Source organism: Carettochelys insculpta, chromosome 8, assembly GCF_033958435.1.
Source record: "Carettochelys insculpta isolate YL-2023 chromosome 8, ASM3395843v1, whole genome shotgun sequence".
In the NCBI taxonomy this organism is placed as follows: Eukaryota; Metazoa; Chordata; order Testudines; family Carettochelyidae; genus Carettochelys; species Carettochelys insculpta.
Window position 1 is genome coordinate 30,603,286 of NC_134144.1, and position 22,082 is coordinate 30,625,367.

General features: G+C 38.1%; 1 protein-coding gene and 1 pseudogene across 4 annotated transcripts in view; both read left to right on the plus strand.

Annotated features, from left to right (window-relative positions):
* The window catches only part of TTN (titin), a 330,648-nt gene that overhangs the window by 57,941 nt on the left and 250,625 nt on the right, over positions 1–22,082 (plus strand). The window contains exons 45-47 of one of the 4 annotated variants that reach the window (XM_075000777.1): positions 581–1,102; positions 1,510–1,566; positions 17,518–21,420. In XM_075000777.1, the coding sequence (XP_074856878.1) occupies positions 581–1,102; positions 1,510–1,566; positions 17,518–21,420 (4,482 nt within the window). Of the gene's footprint in view, positions 1–580; positions 1,103–1,509; positions 1,567–2,647; positions 11,280–17,517; positions 21,421–22,082 lie in introns of those variants that run through there. The other 3 variants (XM_075000778.1, XM_075000780.1, XM_075000779.1) reach the window with 3 other exon arrangements.
* On the plus strand, positions 10,112–13,192 carry LOC142016669 (myopalladin-like; annotated as a pseudogene).

Below are 22,082 nucleotides of genomic sequence, written 5' to 3' on the forward strand. Positions count from 1 at the left end.
ATGGCAAGGTATTTACATGCTGAATATGCTAATGCTAATGCTAACTTTACAGTGCAAATATTTGTAATCACACAAAATATAAAATGACCACTGTATGCTTAGTATTCTTTGTGGTAACTAAAATTAATATGTTTGAAAATGTAGGAAAACATCAAAATATTTACAAATAAACTTAAATTGATATTCTATTGTTTAACACTGTAATTAAAATTATGATTAATCATCACTATTTTTTTAATCTTGTGTATAATTGTGACTATTTTAATTGTTTGACAGCCCTAATTAAAACTAAAGATGTACTTATTTGCGTTAGGCATTACAGACCAAGTGATTGGCCCACATAAGTCAATGATAAACATCCTTATGTCTAAATTGGGAGCTTGCTTTAGCCTAGAATGAATAGAGACTTTAAATGTGTCATAACTTACATATTTCATAGTTTATTTTTACTTTGATCACTAACATGCTGAACATTCCTTTTCCATACTAAAGTCTTTATTTTTATTTCTCTAAGTATAAGGGTGTTTTATTCCTGCTGACCATCTAATCTAATGCTTTTCCTAACTTTATTCTTACCTAGCTAAAGAAGCACACGCCAAAGCAGTAACAAAAGCTATGCTTGACTCAGATACTAAAAGCATTAAATCAGTCAAAGAATCTCAGATTCAAACAACTTCTGAAGTTAAGGAAGAGTCTTCAAAGAAAACATCAAGCATATTAATAACTTCAGCGCAAAGACCACAAGGAAGGAAGAAGCAAAGGAACGGAGACTACTACCCTGATGTTGTGCCATGCGAAGAGATCATAGAAACTGGTGCCAAAGTACCAGTATTTCTTGAAACTCTGCTCCCAGAAACGATTGTAAAAGAAGGAGATGATGTGTCACTCTTTTGTCTAATAAAGGGTGTGCCTTCCCCTTTTGTGATTTGGCTGTACAATCAGCTAATAGTTGAGGAATCTGCATTATGTTCCTTAAAACACGATGGGCCACTGTGCAGTTTAAAATTACTGAAAGTTGGTCAGAATCAGAGGGGTATATACAAGTGCAGAATAGTTAACTCTGCAGGACAAGCCGAGTGCAGCACTAATCTACGAGTGAAAGGTTGGCAACTGCATGTTCTTTCCAAACATAAATTCCTCTTGCATACCATCATTGCATTCAAGTACATTCAGCCCATGGGAAACAGTAAAGAAAGAAAAATGTCACTCGTCTATGGATAGTTGAATGTTTGCCTCCCAGTGTTTAAGGCATGTTAAAGGCATGGTAAATGCAGCCAAAAATAATAGTAATAAAAAAAAGTAGTAGACAAGTATACAATACATATATGTTCTAAAGCATTTGATCACTGTGTCGTCAAACTTACCTGCCGTTCAAGTTCTTTTAGCATGTATTTGTGTATGTGTGTGTGGTTTTTTGTATCATTGCAACAGATATTAATAGTTTCAACCTCACAGTTTGTTAATTGATGCATTTAGCAATCATCACAATAATCTCTGTTTTTATTCTAGCTCCAGAAAAAGTGCTTCAAGAGACGATAGAAAAACAGATTGAAATGGAAGTGAAAGGTACAGTCACATATGGATAAGCTACTGAAACACTGATTTATCATAAAGAATTAGTAAATCATCAGAAGCTTTTATATTTTTTTAAATACAGCATATGACAGGAAAAGTAAAACACACTTTGGAGCATATTTGAATATGCTGCATGTTTTGTTTTAATATGCTAAGGGTGACTTGCATTACAAAGTTAAGTTTTAAAATCAATTTAAATTTACAATTGTGCAGTACTTTTAACTTCTACTTCATGCTTTGCAGCTTTTTATTGCTTAAGCTTTTATTTGTTAAACTCTTGTTAATGCATGGGACAGTTTAAATCAGAACAAAGATATGAAAATCATGATGAAATGATCTTCAAACAAGTAAGCAACCTAGCAATAATTCAAAGGATACAATTTGATGGAGTATAATAGAAAATATATATTATTTAGGACATGTGAACGCTACACATTCACTTTGTATCCTCGCACATCATGTACATACATTAATTCATCATTATACATTTCTTACACTGGCTTGCAGATAGCATATGTGGTCCATGTTGCTTGCTCTTTTTGCATAATGTCATGAAGTTAGTGGCTGTATTAGTTCGAATAAACGCCTTCTCATTTCATTTTAGCTAATTACTTACAGCTACATTTTTATATATCTTTCAAAATATTTTTTCTCGATTGTTTGAACATTTTATCCATAACAAAAGGGATCAGAAAGGGCGTTTATTCTACTCTCTGCAAGTCAGGTAAGATTTTTTTCTTTGCCAACAAAAGACACAAAGCTTTTCGGTTAACCAAACAATACACCCCTGGGAACATGTTATTTTGAAATTCATTTTTGCTTGTTCAAGAAGAAATGTCCACAGTCTGAAGAAAGAACAGACAACGAACGATTTTCGTGTCAGAATCTTTAAAACAGAGCAAGGCATTGCGTTTATTCGAACAAATATGGTGAGTGAATTTTTTTTCTGGATTTGTGATGAAATCTGTAGCATGCTCCCTATTTAATTTAATATCTTACCATTTCATTTCATATTACAAATCTATAACAAAAGAAACAGAGTATGCTGTAATGTAATGTCATTCTCTTACAGAACTTTTCTTCGAGGAGGAGCCTGGATGTCCAGTAAAGCAAAGCGAGACACAAGATACTTTCTCTGATTCCAAAGACTACTTAGATCATGGACTTGTACCTGTGCAGAAATGTGCAAGTAGAACCTCATCTATACGTTCTTCATCTGAGAATTTTAAGCCATATTTTACTCAGAAACTGAAGTTTAGATCTGTTTTGGAGGGAGAACCTGCAGTTTTCCAATGTAAACTTGTTGCCAGTCCAACCCCAGCAATGACATGGTTTCATAATAATAGGCCTATCACTAAAGATCAGCATAGAATAATAAAGACTGAGAGTGACATGCATATTCACAGCGCAAGCCTAGAGGTTAAAGATGTTCGGGAGAGGGATTCTGGAAGCTATAAAGTGTTTGCCATTAACTGTGAGGGTTCAGCTGAGTCAACTGCATCACTGCTAGTTGCACAGAGTGAGGAGCAGAATGCAAAATATTTAGATTTACTTAGAAAGTCCAAACGAACCCATGTGAGTGTTGAGTGTCTGGTTCAGAAGAGGAAAGAGGATAGATTGAAGGTTTGTCTGAGATGTACTGGTTCTCCTTTCAATAAAAGGCAGGAGACAGAAAAGATGTTAAGAGACTTGTCCCCTGAAAAGGAGAAGGTGCGAACCATAAGCTTTCCAAAACTTCCTGTGGAAAGGCAACAGGATTTAGTGTATAGTAAAGAGCAAGTAGGGAGCAAACACACTGCAAGGGATAGGGATCACGGAAATGATGCTCTGCTTGATGAGGAAATAAAAATGAAGCTACAACGACTGCGTGAAGCCAAAAGAATCATGTTGGAAAAGAAGAAACGGGGCCTTTCACAGAAAGAGACTGACTCATGCCTTGAATCAGTGCCAACCACAGACTTAAGGCATGGTAAAGACCTGACGACTCCTCTGGTCCACTGTGGCATTGAGAGCGGGGTGATAGACTCCGGCCTCCAGACATTAAAATCAATCCATAAACATACCTCTTCATCCAAAATTCCAAGGGGTGAGGAGGGTGCTGCATGCCATCCCACACCTCAGCTTGTTAGGATACCAGAAGACTTTCACCTGCGAATGGAGAGAATCCTGGGACTTTCAAAACCCTCCCAGAGTCCTCAGAAATTTCCTGAAGGACGCATCAAAGCAGAAATGTTCCAAACAAGCTCAGCAATAACAGTGAAAGAACCAGTCAGAGAGCGGTTTCTGATGGGCACTGCATTAGAGCAACCAGAGCCAACTGCAAAAGCTTCTTCAGTGGACCACAGTTATACTCACAAGAAACCACAGGAATCAAGGATAGATACCAAACCAAAAGAGCAGTTGGGGGAGTACCAAAAAAAGATAGCCAAGAAACAAAGCCCTGAATCTATAATCTATGTGATTCCCTATGATGAATTTAGTGAAAGTACAAAATTGGAGAATGTAATGTCTGACACAATCACAATAAACATCAATGAACCCATTGAGACTTTTGAAAGCATCCAAACAGAAAAGGCTGATGAAAATGCAATGTTAGTACTGGAAGACTCTAAAGAAAACAGGCAGTCTGTGTCAGTAGAAGTTTGTGAAATAAAGGAAAAGCCTGCCAGGTCAGACAGTCCTATTCTAAAGCTTCTGGAACCTGGCCCCCCATTGTTTGTTCATGAAACTGAATCTCAGGAAGTAAAGGAAGGAGAGAGTTGCGTATTTGCTTGTCATTTCCGTGGCCATCCGCAACCTATTGTTACATGGTATAACAATGACAAACCTATACCACATAATCGGGACTATGCCATTCACACAACAGCGAATCAGTCTACCTTGACTTTCTGCTCTGTTCTCCCACAGCATGAAGGATCCATCACATGTGTGATATTTAATAAATATGGAACTGCTACAATATCAGGCATGCTCAAAGTGAAGATTAAAGAGAGGAATGAGGCTGAACCATACAGCACCAATAAAGTTGAGCAATTAATGGGTTACATAGACGAAGAAGAAGAACTTAGATTTCTGTTTGACAAAATGAAAGAAAATCAACCAACTTTTAGTTGTGAAAATAGAACCACCCTTCACGTTCCTCAGGGTAACCTGCCTGTGCCTTCTGTTTCACACTCAGACCTACTTTCACTTCCTGTGGAAATCAAAATAACCGCTCCTACTCCGACTCCAGAACAAGATGAAGAACTGAAGGAAATAATTCAACATGTTGAATTTATACCTGAGCAACCACATCAGGACCAAGTTTCTCAGACAATAAAACATAAATTTAAATTTTCCTTTGATGTGGTAAATAAACCACCAAAATTTCTGAAGGAAATACAAAAATTCATTAATTGTAGAGAAGGTGATTCTGTTGTATTCCACTGCATAATATCTGGTGAACCTCACCCAGTTATAACTTGGTTTCAAAATGGCAAAATCTTAACTCCTACTGAGAAGTTTCAGTTTGAGGAGGACGAAGATGGTAATTGCAGGTTACATATTGATGAAGTTTCTGTGTCAGATGCTGGCACATACAAATGTGTTGCAGAAAACACAGCAGGAGTAGTAAAAACTATTTCCAGTCTCACTGTGGAGTCTGGTATACAAAGCTATTACAGCCATGTAGAACCAATTAGTGATATTGAAGAAGAAATGGTTCAAGATCCAAATGTACTAATCCAGGAAGAGGTTACAAAGGAACTTTCGCACAGTCTTCATGAATCCTCAGTTGGATATTCTGCTGGCAAGTTTGATGATAGAGAGTATTCTGTAGGTCAATATTTTCATAACCTCAGTACACTGAAGCAAGCAGAGCTCATGGAAAAAGAAAAAAATACATCCTGCAAAGAAACAGAATCTAAATTCCCGAGATTTGTGTGTCATATTAAAAAGTCCATGCTTACTGAGGATCAACCAATAACTGAAACCCCAGACTTCCAGAGACAGACAGAAAAAGCAAAGATAACTGTGAGTGAACAAGAGGAGTCAAATATAGAAGAAGCCAAAGTATTCACTTCTGTTGACAATTTAATCCAGGTTTCGCTCCCAGAAGAACTCTCTCTATCTGAAAACCTAGGTTTCCAGCACCAGATTAAAAAAGAAGAGACAATAAATGGTTCTGAACAAGTGGAATCAAAGATAGAAGAAGCCCAAATAATCACTTTTGCTAGCCATCTAAACCAGGCTGCAGTCCCTGTAGGACCAACAATACCTGAGAACTCTGATTTCCCACTTCAGATTGAAAAAGAATTGAAAATAAATGTGAATGAACAAGTGGAGTCAAAAATAGGAGACGTTAACATACTTGCTTCTGTTGGTGATTTAAGCCAGGTTCCACTCCCTGAAGAACCATTAATATCAGAAAGCCAACATTTTCAGCACCAGATTGAAAAACAAGGGATGATAAATGTGAATGAACAAATAGAGTCAAAAATAGAAGCTGAAGTATTTGCTTTTATTGGTGATTTAACTCAGGTTCCACACACTGAGGATGAGCCAAGAACTGAAAGCCCAGATTGTCAGCTCCCAATTGAAATAGAAAATAAAATAAAAGTGAGTGAACAAGTAACCTCAGAGAGAAACGCAGCTAAAGTACTTTCTTCTGTTGGAGATGTAAGCCACGTTCCACTCCGTGAAGAGCTAAGAGATCAGTCTGAGAAGACAGAGAAAATAAAAACAGAAATTGCTACCATAGAGTTTTCATGTAGGGACGAACTTGAAAAGATCGTTGAGAGTCATACAGAGAAAGCAACACATGTAGAAATTCCTGCCTGTCAATATACTGAAGATGAACTAAATAGTGTAAAGGATAAAGAGACTGTTTTTGAGGAGCAGCAACACTTGAAAAAGAAAGTTCCTGAAGAATATAACACTCTCAATGGTGTTACTGATCTGCCTCAGCTTGACAGTGGAAGAGCTCCAAGCAAATCTTTTAGTAATGGTAATGAAATGGAAATCAAGGGCACAGGATACTTTTCAGAGGAATTAGAGACAGACCTAGAGAGTCCTGCTCATGAGCTAACTCTCAGTAACTCTCCTGTAGCATGTTCTTTCATTGACAATTTAGATGTGCCGTTTATGAATGTAAATGAACAAATTCATGTCTTTGAGCAGAAGCTGAGTGCAAAAAAGAAGGAATCTGAGGATCATAGTTTTTTCAGTCCTCTATCCAAGATGGAAGAAGAGGATAGGGATCTTCATGAAAAGGGTGTACGTGAAACAAATTTAAATAGGACATTGCAAGATTATGCTACCATAGAAGAGAAAGATGTGTCCTATTCTCCTGGGATAAGTGCTGAATTCAAAGTTATATCTGACTTAGAACAACTTGGTTTTTATTATCCCAAAAAAGTAAATCAGCAAGAAGAACACATAGGCCAGCAAGAAAGCACCACAGAAGGAAAAGAACAGGATTACAGAATATTTTTGTATGGTGTGAAAGAAAATACCTTTCTTCATGATAAAATATTACCTGACTTTGGAGAGACAAAACAGGATGAAACATATCTTGATGAACAAAAATTAGGAAAAACAGAACCTGAAACATACAACATTTTACCTGATTTAAAGCAAACCTCTTCTAATGTAGAAAATGTAGAGCAGAATTTTCAAGAACAAGAGAAGAGGGAGCAAGAAGAAACACATTTGAAGTGTCAGTACCAGACCTGTGAACATGATGCAGCCAATATTGTATTTAATTTGAAACAGGTTTACTTTGCTACAGAAAATCTTGGTCAAGAACAAGAGAGGCTGCAGCAGGATGAAATGTATTTTAAAGGTCAGCATTCTGCTTCTGAACAAATGGAACTTGCTACACACCACATGGAAGAAAATATACAGAAAACAACATCACCAACAGGTCAAAAAATTTGCTCCTATCAAGAGTTTTCCAAAGAGAGTAAAGCTGCAGGGGAAAAAGTTAGTTCTCAAAAAGACATTTTATCTCTAGAAAAAATAGAACCCAAAATCCAGGAATTAACATTTAATTTAAAACAGCATGTAGTGGCTTTTTCAGAAGAATTCACATCCAAAGATACTGGCAGCACATCACCAGAAGAAATAGTACCATCTCCGGAGATCATGGAAACAGAAGTGGAAAGCTTCACGCACCATTTACAAAGAAATGATGAACTTGTAGAGGAAATTTCTTTAAGTGAAGAACTTCGCCATAATTACAAGATGCAACTGGAGGGAGTTTATGTCCAAGAACAGACTCTGTCAACAGAAACTGGAGTGGCTGAAATTAAAATATTTGAAAGGGACCTACACGATATTCCTTCTTCTATTGAACAGAGACCACCCGCAAAAGGAATTGTTGAATCTGAGAAAAATGTTTGTGTGGAAAAATCATTTGAGGAACAAATTGAAGACTTTACATGGGAGCAAACTGAGCCTATGTCTTCAGCAGAATGCACGCTGTCTATAAGTCAGTATTTTCAAAACATGGTGCAAGAAACAGATGTTTCTGAGAGTGTGGAACAACCACAGAGGGAAGACACCAAAGCAGACAATTTTATAGCAGACTTGAAAAAAGCTGCAGACGAGAAAAAACATGCTGCATGCAAACTGGAGCAGGAACAAATACACATTCATCAGGCAGAACAAACCACAATGAAAGAAATAAGCAACTCTAGTTCTAATGAAAGTAAAACTGAAATTGTATGTTTTACCAAAGAAATTCCTGAAGACTATGATGCTATTCAGCAGGAATCAGATACACTGGACAGAGAGATTTCTTTTGCACAATTCCTTCATTCCTTAAGAAATGAAGAATCCGTAGTTCAGGACAGACAATCAAGCAAAGAGTTAGTTGCCTTGGAGAAACAAGAGTGTAATTTAGAAGATGAGGTTAAAAGTGAAATTTCATTTCAGACTAGAGAAGTTGTAAATGCTGCTGAAGGAAATCTGGATGAAAGGGGCATATCAGAAAATGTTTTGCAAAGCCAAGAACTGAACACTGCTCAAGTTTCAGAACCTAAACCATGTGTGTCTCTCTCAAAATGTTCACTCTCAGCCAGACAGCAGGAAATTCCTGATTTCAAAGATACTGTTTTCAAGGCCTTTGACCAGAAAGAGTCTGTTACTTTTTTGGAAGTTGAAGAAGTTACATTCAGCACTGTTTATGACTATTATAATCAGCAGCAGGAACTGACCCGTCCATTGTCTCCTGAATCAGAAATGTCAGTAGAAATCACTAGCACAAGTGGGGATGAACTGGTGGAATCTGATCGATTCTACACACCACCATCATCAGTTGAGAATTTTGAATCTCCCAGGTCTTTTGAGTCTTACCATACTCCAACTGGCACACCAGAACGATACTCAACACCTTTAGAAGAACCACCCATTAGTAGGAAGTCCCCTGCAGATTTGATAAGAGACAGTACACCAGAAGAGTGCTATGAAACCCACACCAGCGAATATACTGAACATGGAAAATTAAGTTCTCCTTCCCAAAAGAGGAGGTCGCCTTATGAAGAGCAGCGCTCAGAGATGTTTGGCACACCATGTGAAGCAATGGAACCAAAGGGAAATGAAATGCCTCCAGCATTTATCAAGCCATTGCCCAAGAGGAAGATCTATGAAAACAGTTCATTGAGTTTTATAGCTGAAGTTATAGGCTTTCCTGTTCCTGATGTGAAATGGTATCGCAACAAGTCATTGCTTGAACCAGATCAAAGAGTTAGAATAGAAAAAGAGGGTAATATGTGTATTTTGGAAATCCATAATGTTCAGAAATTGGAAGAAGGAGAATACGTATGCCATGCAGTAAACATCGTAGGGGAAGCTAAGAGCATTACCCAGGTAGAAGTTTTGCCTCAAGATGGAAGGTCCTTGGCCTTACCTCCTCCAGTAACACATCAGCATGTTATAGAGTTTGACTTGGAACGAACCACTACTTCAAGGTCACCTTCTCCTCAAGAAATACTTCTGGAAGTAGAATTGGATGAAAATGAGATTAAGGAATTGGAGAAGCAAGTTAAAATAGTCACAACTCCTGAATTTAATCCCAATAACAAAAGTATGATTGTTTCTCTTGATGTCCTCCCATTAGCTCTAGTGGAGCAAACCACTGGCTTAAGTGCGCAAGGAAATGAAGATGTGAAAATTGAGTTTGAAGTCACTGAAATGCCCCCATGTTTTACCACTCCCCTTTGTGATTTGGAAATTCTAAAGAATTCAGAGGCAGTGTTTGAATGTACGGTGGCAGGTTCCCCTACTCCCCAAGTAAGGTGGTTTAAAGAGCATACCTGCATTACCACAGATGGTGGTAGGTACATTGTGAAGGATAACGAAGGAAGCCATTGTCTTAAAATTCAAAATGTAGACCATTCTGATAGTGGTACTTACCAGTGCAAAGCAGGAAATAGTGTAGGAGAAGCTATATGCAAAAGCTCCCTAGTTGTACTAGATTCACACAGATCCCTTGCTAGTGCAAGTGGAGATGGAATGTCTGATATAACTCTAGGCAGCACCACAGAAGTTTGATTTGCTTGGTGACAATACTCTTCCAAATGGCAGCCAGACGGAAATAGAGCTTGAGTTTGAATATGAGCATGACAATGATGATTCTCAAAAAACTGTCAAGTTGGTAGCTGTCACAGAACAAGAGTATGATGAGGAAAGAGATAAATGTGTCAATATGAATGCTGATGTATTCACTGAGCCATCCAAAGAAGAGGAGATAGAATTTAATGCAGAGAGCTCAGATAGTTGTTCGTTTGAATTTCAAGTCACAGAAGCCCCTCCAAAGTTTATCAAACGTATTTTTGACTGCACTTCATTAGTGTCTCTGCATGTTCCCAGTGCCTTGTAGTTGGCTTTCCAGACCGAAGTATCGGTTGGTAGAAAGACGGGATACTCCTTAGAGGAGAAACATATTGTATGAAGGAAAGGCAGATGGGCTTTTGTAACCTAATTATTGGAAATTTAATCCAAAATGATGAAGGGGAATACAAGTGTGTAGCAGCAAACAGGGCAGGTACTGCTGATACAAGCACTGTGTTAAACATATGCTCAATTTCCAAATCTTTTCTCCAAATATGTTTGGATTAAACATACAATAAATTTGTACTGTCATTAAATTCTGTTTGTAAACATGTAGCATTCACTTTAGGTGTTTCGTATATTTTAATGCTAATTGAGACATGAAATTCACAACTGACAGGCACCACAAGTCCTACATGCCCTATTTTAGGAACTTGAGAAAGTTAAGTGATGCAGAAGGCTTGTGCAGGCATTCTGCAGAGGGATGAATTTCTTCCTTGCACGTTCTGCTGAAGATACCCATTTTATTGTTCATATACACATGTACTACTACTTTGTCTGTGTCCCCCATGTGTATGTATACTTGTGTTATTAAAACATGCAATCATTTCTATGTTAACCGGGCCTAGCAAGCATCTTGAAATATGTTAAGTTCTTCTAACTTAAGTGTATGGTGTACTGCTTATATGTATGTTTCAGTTTGAACACAGTACACCTACACTTAGTATTTCTCCTTCATAATACTTTGTCAGAAAACACTTTCAGTCAGATCCTGAAGTGCTCACACATTATTAACCTGTCCACCTTTCCCAAACCTGAAGAAGAGATCCATGTAATTGGAAAGCTTGTCACTTTCATCAGTAGGAGTTGGTCCAGTAAAACGTATTTCCTCATCCATCTTGTCTTTATTTTCTGCAGTCCCTATTGCAGCAAAATGCCCATGTAAGATAATGTACCTGATTTTGATCTTGATTGTAAATCAAGAATACTTCACTAATGTCTATGGGGTTACTCTAATGCAAAAGCAATGCATAGCAGATCAGAATCAGGTCCAGTGAAAGTTTTCCTGCAGTAAAGACTGTGCAGGAACTTCAGGATTTGTATCTCTACTATCAAGTAACAAGCATGGATATAACTAGATTGTGAACTATCCCATTGAGAGTTAAAGAGAGGGCATTCGATAAATCAACAGACAGAACAGAAAAGATAAGGCTAAAAACCCTCCTTCCCAGTACTTCTGTGCTGTGAATAAATAATTAACAGCAGTAGGAAAGCAGGAGACTTTCAGTAAACATTTTCATTTTAAGATTTAAACTAAGTTTCCAAGGATGCATTTTTCCTCACAGTCACTGTTCTACTGACATATAATATTAAATACTGAACTGACAAAAACAAAGGGGATTTAGATGCTATGTAAAGTATTTTTTCAGTATACGCACAGCTATTGTCCTTTAACTGTTTTATGCAATCAAATATTTTAGGGTATGAACTACGAAAGATAAACCAAATTATTTAGGTACAGGAGTTAATTAAGTTTGAAGTGATCAGTTCAGACCTAAGATTAGCTAGCATACACAAAATGTATACACCCCGACAAAGTAATTATTTTTAAATGTAAAATATTTAATAATTTATTTGTGTAAGGAAAGAGAATAACCTGTAAAGTAGGGTTACCATATAAAAAAGAGGACACCTCTGAAAGGGAGTGTATCTGTGTCAGTATGTACTAACTCACATTGTATTAATGTGTTATAGTCAGTGCTTTTTATTTATTTATTTTTTTAAAAAAAAAAAAAAAAGAAAAAGAGGAGCTGGTACTCAGACTGCTACCTACTCCTCCCACCCCAGCCTATCCCATGGCTCAGGCTTCCAAGGTGTCGACACTCAGTACTGGCAAGTAGTGACACAAAAAAAGCACTGGTTATGGTATATCTAGTACATTAATGCAACGAGAACTGGTAGATGCTAATACAGCACACCCCTTCTCAGGGGTGTCTTCTTTTTTTGAAAGGTCAAATATGGCAACCCTACTATAAAGTACCAGAGGTGTAGCCATGTTAGTCTGTATCTGCAAAAACAATGAGAAGTCCTGTGACACGTTATAGACTAACATTATTTTGGAGCATAAGCTTTTGTGGGCAAAGAACACACTTCTTCAGATGCATCTGGAGAGCCAACTGTAAGGCAATTCTCATAGCTGGAGTTACATCAGATGCATCTGGCGATGTGGGTCTTTGCCCATGAAAGCTTATGCTCCAAAATATCTGTTAGTATGTAAGGTGCCACAGTATTTCTCATTGTTTCTACTGTAAAGCATATGACTGCTTTCTGGTTACACAAATATACACATGTGAATTTAGATTAAACCCTAAAATTCAGCAACCCTGGACTGTTGCTTTAAATATGAATAATTATTATTTTGCTTCCTCTTTACACAATGCTATGGCTACTTATTAATTTTTGTCAGTTGACTTTCAAAATGTTTTAAGAAGCACGATGATTTAAAATGTAAAAGAAATAATGCTTTTATAAACAGTTGTTTAAACGCATGTTTATAAACGCTTCCTCTTTACACAATGCTATGGCTACTTATTAATTTTTGTCAGTTGACTTTCAAAATGTTTTAAGAAGCACGATGATTTAAAATGTAAAAGAAATAATGCTTTTATTTCCTTGTTTGACATTTATTCATATATGGATTCTGTATGTCTCAAAATATTATTGTAGGCATCACAGAACCTATCACTGTCACTGTACTGGTGGAGATCCATTCTGAACTTAGCATCCTCCATAAAATCCTAAACTACCTGAGAGAATTGGGTCCAGTGGTACTTGTCTTAAAAAGCCATAGCACATAAGGGAAAACTTTAAAAAAACTATTCTTATTAAATCTGTGAAATCTAGCACTAGTATTTAGTGTGCAAATAGTTTTGAAGACACTTGAATGTTTCTGTAGAAACACCTCCTAATTGGTGGTGATGTTTCTACTATAATCCTTCAATGTGTTGGAGATGGCCCTCAAAAGGGAAAAATTTGATACATGCTTCAGTAAATTCTCATGTACGGTACTCTCTGCAGACTTCCTTTATCATCTTTGAAAACCTGCCTATTTGTGACAGTGGTTGTGTGTGTTATTTGTCTCGCAGAGGGACAAAGGAAATCATTCCTGGAAGGTTCTCCCATTAGGAGTGTCATTAATTCAGATTTTAAATGGGGATAGGACAAAGGACTTGTATTTAAAGAAAAATCCATATTTGAATTTTGGAAAATTTTGATTATAAAAAAATCTCCATTTCATCAATCACCGTATTTCCTTATTCTGCTTAGACCAGAAATAGAAGTGCCCAAATGCTTGATAGTTACTTCTGTACTGGCATTCTTCTTTTGAATATATAGCTGGCACCTCATTTGCATATTTTTCCTTTGAAAGAAGAAAAGCAGTGTAGATGTGGCTCTTTTGAAAGTAAACCCCATCTTCGAAAGAACCCTTCTTCCTTAAAAAAAAAAAAAAGACCTTGAAATATATTTTGAAAGAAGAATATTCAAATGAGGAGCCAGATATGTAAATCTGTGCCTCCTTTGCATTTCCCGCCATTTGCATGCCTCTTTTGAAAGAGAAATGCTAATATAGACAGAGCCGACGAGAGAGTGAATAGCTGTTGTTGTGATATTTCCTGTCCAATATGAAAGAAGAAGTATTGGAAATCTCAAAGTCACACTGTTTCTGTGATGCTTCCAAACTCATTTTATTGGCTCAATTTGCTTAGAAGGTGTTCATATGGGAATCTGATCTTTTAGTGTTTACAAATATTTTGAAATTCATGCACTATGAATTTGGAGTATACTCAATAAAATATCTGACATTATTATTGAAAGAGTACATTCCCTGACTGCTGTGAATTTGAAAAGACGTACCTATCATTACACAGCACAGGTGCACAGGTGCCAACTAGTGATGAACTGACACCTTCAAAGATGAAACTGAGTGAATGAAGTCCTTTGCTGTATCAGTTTTCTTTGCTAAACCCTGCTAAGTACTGTGGAAGACAGATTATTTTAATACTGCTGATGACCACAAAAAATAGTAATACACATTAAAGTACATATGTATTGAAGTATCTAAGGGCTTGTCTACACTAAGCATATTGCCATGGTCAATCTTCCAGGGTTCGATTTAGCATGCCTTATAGTACCATGCTAAATTGAACCCTGAGGGCATCCCTGTCAACTGTTGTACTCCTGTCTCGAGGAGTAACAGAAATCCATGGGAGAGTTTCTGCCATTGATTTCCTGCTGGGGGGGTCATGCCGGAAATTTGACTTAAGGTACATCAACTCCAGCTATGCAGTTCTCATAGCTGTATATATAGAATATGCATATAAACACTATGCAATTCTCATAGCTGGAGTTACATATCTTTGGTCAAATTCCTTTTGTAGCGTAAACCTGCCCTGAGATTATTACAAGCATCATTATTATTAAACCAGTTTCTCTTTAAAGTTCTTGGGGATAAGAGAAGTGAGACTGGTTGTTCCAAAACTGAGCTGGCTAGGAATGGTTTTGTGTTGTGTTCATATTCATTCCCTGTACAGTAGCATTTACTGATTTATTAGACAGCAAAGATCCCTACAGATGTATGCATGAAATGTATTAATTAAATATAACATTAAAGGTTTGTTCCAAATGCCCACTGAAATGAGTGGGCCATATTGGCTTCAGTAAACTTTCTATCAGAACCTATGCAATTATCCTGGATGATAAATATGTGAACCTGGCATACATGTTTAGTAGAGATTGGGTCATATTAAAACCATAGATCCATATTCTGGGCAAGGTCAAATCCAGATCTGAATTTTGTAGCTCAGTTTCATGTCACTTTCATGCCCTGTATAACTTTAACCAGAGACACTAATATAAAAATCTCATGTGTCTGGGTCTAACTTAAGTTACTGACATAAATCTTGAGCTATTCTTGATTTCAGTAAAGTTATTCTAGAGTTCCTGGTATAACTATGATCACTATTTGGCCCAATATATCTTTTTGAAAGGTGGGATATTTTAAAAAGAGGGTACTTGATGTTTGTAACCAATATTATATTTTAAATATAACTGTAGATGATATTTGTGAAATAAATATGTAAATATTTAAACTTGTTGTTTTGAGTAATTTGTTAATTAAATGTGCAGTGATAAAGTATTAAAGACACATTTTTGTGGATTTCCTGGATAACTCCCCTTCCTGGAACATACAAACCAACAAAAAGCAAGTGGAGAATGTAAGGAAACAGAGTATGTTGGTAGCTTTCCAGTCCTTGTCACTGTGGTTGATCTCATAGATTGAAATTCCACTGTTTGGTCTTCATAGAGTCTACAGAACACCTTTACCACATTGACGAGCTCCTTTTTAGGGGAGAACTCCCTTTGATTACTCTGGGATTTAGAATAATTTTAAGCAATGTGGCTGTGTCTACACTAGCCCAAATCTTCGATTGCAAATGGCCATTTCGAAGATTACTAATGAGGTGCTGAAATACATATTCAGCGCCTCATTAGCATGCTGCTGGCCGCGGCTCTTTGAAATTGCCACTTTTTGCTGCCGTGCAGCTCCTCCAATGGGGCTCCTTTTCGAAAGTATGCTAACAAGGCGCTGAGTATGTATTTCAGTGCCTCATTAGTAATCTTCTAAATGACCATTCGCATGGCCATTTTGAAGATTTGGGCTAGTGTAGACATAGCCTATGTGTGGCAAAATTGGCCCACACTCAAGGTACTAGCCATAGCTGTTTATGGTACATCAAAACCATACAGCACCCTTTTTTAGAAATGCATAAAGTTGCAGTATAAACTTTTCAGAAGATGAAAATATCTAAATAACTACATGAATGTTTTTCTGATTCTTGTATGACCTTTTTTGTCAAACCATCCCCTTCAGTGATTTTTAAAATGTTATTACATTTTGATTTGGGAGAAGATGCACAACCTGGAGAGACATGAATCTGAAGGAGCGTTTTATTGCTGTTTTATTTTGAGGTTTGGAGGTTTGACTTAGCACATACAACTGGGAACACATAATGTAATTACTAGACAATCACAAGATATTTGTCTAGTAAGTGTTTTTTATTTTTTTTTTGGTTTTGTTTTTGAAACCCCACAGTTTTCTAGGACTAAATACAGCAGGCCTTGGTCAGAATTTAGTGGGCATTTTGACAGGGAAGAACTCCAGGACTTGGTTTCAAAGTTCTCTACATTCTGCTAGGGTAGGGGTGATGGGGATGCAACTATTCCGTACAATCATCAGACTAACAACAGTCCCGTTACTGCCTTTTGTGCCTACACAGAGCAACAAACATATCTATTCTGATCTTTTTCCTCTTCTTTTAAACCATCACTGAAACCAAGTACAACACACCAACATTAAAGATAATGGAAGAATTCTGATACTTAGCATTATAGGTTTATTGTATCCCCGGAAGTACCTAGTCATAATAGAAAAGAGTTAAAGGTACATGGGCAGCATGCGTTTTGAAAGCGGCACTTTTGAAGCATGCACAGCCACCATTATGTTAATGAGTCATTGCATATTCGTGGCAGCACCTCATTAGCATCTGCCAAAGTGCCTTATTAGCATGCCCCTTCTGAAAGGAGGGCCTAGTGTGGCCACAGCCTTAGTGTGATGAATTAAACAGACCCTTTTCTTAAATTTTATGTAGTTTTTTACCAACCTGTATATATATATGTATATAAATGCACAGCTTTGATTCTGCTGGTTAAAGCACATAAATAACTGAAATATCAATATTTTACATATGAAATGAGTTGTACAAAAATATTTGACCCATATGATTTTATCAGCTTTTTAATGATTCTCCCTAGTGATTCAAATGGGGAGTTCGCTAATAAAAGTGATAGCATTATATGGCTGTTATTTTAGTGGAATGATATTGTTTCAGTTATGACAGAAAAAAAGGAGTTCAGGTTCATTAGTAAGCTGAGACTGGTACTGTGAATGCTACATGATATACAAAAATAACTACACTAACAGACCTGTTTTACACATGTTTGCTAGTGATTATTAAATATAAGTTTTCAGCAAAACATTTTGGTAAAACTAAATAATTTTTTCCCATACAGACATTTCTAGTTCTGTTGTTGTGTCTGCTGAGGAAGAAAGAACTGAAAATTACAGCAGCGGCCTTCAGTTGCCTGATAGAAATAAAACACTTGAATTTATGTCTGAAAATTCAGTTTACTCGAGCAAATTAGAGATGAAAATGGAGGAGGGCGTGGTCCCTGTTTTCCTCAAACATGTCTCTAATGCTGAAATAAGTCTGGGAGACGTAGCTAGACTTTCAGTTACTGTTATTGGCAGTCCAAAGCCTAAAATTCAGTGGCTCTTTAATGGAGTAAAGTTAACCTCTCCCACAGATTACAAATTTGTATTTGATGGTAGTAATTATAGCCTTATTATTCTCTATACAAAATCTGAAGATGAGGGAGAATACACATGCATTGCCAGTAATAAATATGGAGAGACTGCATGCAGTGCCTATCTAAAGGTGAAGCCAAAAGAGATTGGAGAAGTCTACAAAAAATCAGTGTTGGACCTAGAGGTGGAGAAACCCTTAGAAAATGAAATAAGTCCCTCTCCCCCTTACTTTGTGAAGAAGCTGGAACCTGTGCAATGTGTTCAAGGTTTCCCTGTTGTATTTGAGTATGCAGTGCTTGGTGAACCTGGACCTGAGGTGCAATGGTTTAAGGGAAATCAGCAGATTTTCTCTAATCTACACTATACTGTGGTTCATAATCCTGATGGATCAGGTTCATTAATGGTCCACAAATGTCAGAGCAACGATGGCGGTTTATACACCTGTAAAGCAATAAATGCTTTTGGTGAAGCCACTTGCTCTGCAGAGCTGCTAGTACTATTGGACACAGATGGTGGGTTTCAGTGTAAGGAACAGAGAGTTCATAAACAGATTACAAAATTCTACAAGGAAACCATAAATGAGCAAACAACTGAGTCCCGTTTATATGCTGTTCAGTTGCCAGGCAAGGGTAGGCAACAGGAGCATCAAGTGTTGTATACAATTGAGACAGAGGGCAGGCCCTCAGTGCAGAGCGAAGAGGTGGACCCACTGCTTGAGGTTTGTCCCTCCACTGCAAGCATGAAGGAGGAGATGGTCCTTACTCAGCACGCAGCCATGCTTGAGTCCCCACAGTCTGAGGGAAGCCTAGATGTTTCTCCTGAAGCTGCAGAGCCGGTGGTTTTAACATCCAAACCACTTCCTCTGCGAGCTTTTACTACCAGTGAGGTTCAGGAGCACCTGAGCTTGTTGGAGCCATATCTTGAGCCAATTAAAAGTCCCCCAGTAGATGAGCTGCCTGGTCCTGATTTTCACATGGGCCCAGTTCTTTGTTTGCCAGTAGTAGAAAAAAGCTGCCAACAGGACAAAGAAAAAGAACTGCAAATTACACCCCCGGAAATGATCAAAGGGAAGGCTGTCCGAGAGGAGAAATCTACTTTTCTCTCTGCTGTGGGTGAAGATCAGTATGCAGTGACCGCTGGCATGGCTCTGCCTCTTCTGAGCACAGGGCCAGAGGCTGTGACCTCCAAATACGAGCCCCCACCCTTGTTATACACCTCCAGAGTTGAAGACATCCAAGAGCTACCTAAAGAAACTTCCTTGGCACTAGAAACACCGATCTGCCAGAAAGGTCTCCTAAGGCTGGAAGGTGAGAAGGTATTTCGGCTGGCCTTAGCTCTAGAACCACAGCAAATAGGTGAGGCTCATGCCAAGGAGCTAGACGCCCTTGAGGTGCCTGTGGAAGCAACACTAGTACAGGAATGGCCTATACCATTACATAGGCCTATAACTGCTTCCCAAAAGATGTTTCTAAAAGAGGGCCCCTGGGATATCCCATCAGCAGCTCAGCAAACAGGAGTCTTGGTGCAGGAGAGGATTGTAATTGCATCTCTCATCACAGAAGAAAAACAGCAGCTCTCAGGGGAACATTGGCAGCAAGTACCTGGACTAGACAGACTAATGGCTGTAGAAACCCAAAGGGAAGGAGCAAGGCTGCTGAATTTGCCAGTGGTACATGGGCAAACAACACTTCCTAAAGAAGAACATTTTAGTTTTGTGGCACTGCCTGAGGATTATGCAGCCTCTAGGAAAAGTCCAACATTGCTGCACGCTTTAGTCTCAGAAGAACAGGATACCTTCTCTTATGAAAAGGCTGGTCAGTTTCCTGCCCTGGATGGAGCAGTAAGCATTCAGCCTGTTGAAGAGTCCCCTTCTGTCCTCCATCTCCAAACAACTCAGTCTGAGCATGTGTTGCCTAAGGAAGACATGCTGACTTTTCAAAGACCTCTGTCCCACATGGCTTTGCAGAGAGAAGAAAAAGTGTTTAATCAGGCAGCAACAACAGAGGAGACGTGCACGTTATCTGCAGAAGAACAGGAATCTTTTCAGAACAGACTGGAAGGAGTACAGCTCACAGCAATAGTTGAACCTCAGATACAGACCTGTCTTACCACGGTGGCTGAGGATATCCCTCTGCCAAAAGAGCATATCATTAGGGCAGCAGAAAAGGAGCAGAAAGCTACACTGAGAAAAGAAGACTCTCAAACAGTTCTGCAGTTATCAAGTGTGATGGAGAGCAGGGCCTTAGACCAGGGTCATGCTGAAATATTTGAGGAGATTTGGGCAGTGAACAGTGAGATAAAATTAGAACCCGGACTCCTTTCAGAACCTGTTTGCATTGAGGAAGGAAGTTATCTACTAGAGAATGCAAATTTGTTAGAAGCTACAGAACACGATTTTGCTGCAAGAATTCAAGAAGGACAGTCAGTGAAGCTCCCATTAATACAAGAGGAAAAGCAGTGTTTTCAGGAAGAACATGCAATCGAACTAACGGGGTCAGAAACTAAAAGATTAAACTCAGAGAAGCAACCAAAGGAGACCCTGAGCATACATGAAATAGAAGAAAGAGAGGTCCTTTCCAAAGAAGATCAGTTTGTTGTTCAAGTTCCCAAGGGCTGCAGCTTAGACATAAAGACTCAGACCAGAAGTGCCCTGAAAGCTGCAATGACAAGTGAACAACCTCTGTTATATTCTGAATGGTTGAGTGATATAAAGAATATCGAAATAAAGACAGTGAAAGTCGACAAAGAACCTAAATATACAATGTGCACCTGTCTAATAACCACAGGGAGTTCCAGCCCCATAGAATTAGCAGCTTGTCTAGAAAACATATATCCTCAGACAGTTGGCTTGAAAACTGAACACAAGGCTGCTTTGTATTCAATTATTTACAAAGAAAAACATATTTTGTTGGCAGAGCAACCCAAAGCTATGTCAGTAACTAGGCCTCAGAAGTTATTTACTACTCAGGCACCTTTCACAGAAATCTCATCTGCTTCCATCTCTGATGAGCCAATGCAGCAGGAATCAGTGAGGCCTATTTCTGATGTGCTGGAGCTTCAGCAGGCAGAAATAGCATTAGAATCTGAAGCACTTCTGGAACAGCTTTTGTCTGCACAAGCCGTCAGCATGTTTGCAGTTGAAAGTCAGATCAGAGATGTCGGCACAAACACAGTCACTGCAGACGTTGCTTTAGCAACTGTGCCATTGGAGAAACCAGCAGAGACTATGACAGTGAAACAGAAAAAAGAGGAAATATCTGAGGATGATGGTAGAGACGTTCTTCTAACTCAGGCAGGGAAGCCAGAGGGCAAGCTAGTTAGAGAAGATTATCCCATCATCCACAGAAATCTTGTAGATACTGTTGTCGAGGAAGGTGATAGCTTAAGTCTTGTATCAGTTATAACAAATGTCAAAAAGGTTAATTGGTATTTTGAGGGTAAACTGGTGTCTTCAGGCAAACAGTTCAAGTGTTTACAAGATCATGACACATACACACTAGTAATCATCAAAGTACACAAGGAAGTGCATCAAGGAGAGTATGCCTGTGAGGCTTTGAATGAAGGTGGAAAAACAACAACATCAGCGAAACTCACAGTTGTTAAAAGAGGTTGGCTTATGGGGATAAAATATTACCTCCTAATATTCACTAATTTTCTAATTAAATAGAACATATATGTCTGTATCTCCATACGGATCTGGATACAGATATGAAAAGTGATTAGACTCCATTAATGTAATCACTGAACTAACCACAGTTTTTCCCTATTCTTTCTCCACTTCTGATGTCCTTTTTGACATTCTGTAAAGTATTCATTTTTCCTTCACACCTTTTTCCTAAAATAATTCCCACTTTCTCTCTTTTCTGTAATAGAGTCAGTTGCTCCTTTGCTTTCCTCTCATAAACGATAAAAGCGTAGTCCCACATAATAGTGTAGTCGATACTTGCTTTTGGCAGAATTTCTTAACAGCGCATGCATCAACACTTTCCTCTCCCTATCCACAAAGCAGTGGTTGGTTTTCATCCTTCCCTTCATTGCAACATTCCTCATAATCATTGTACCATTTTTAGCACAGTTTCATACACTTCATTTTCCACTACACCATGATATGTTTCTATATCACATTGTTATGCATGTGTCTAGTAGTATCACATCTTGGTTCTTTTTCTGATTTCATTATGCGCTGCAGTGTAGTGTGTTCACTAGGTTTAGCACTGCTTATAGTCTGCTTCCATTTTTGAGGGTAATTTTGTTTTCTTTCAGTCACTTT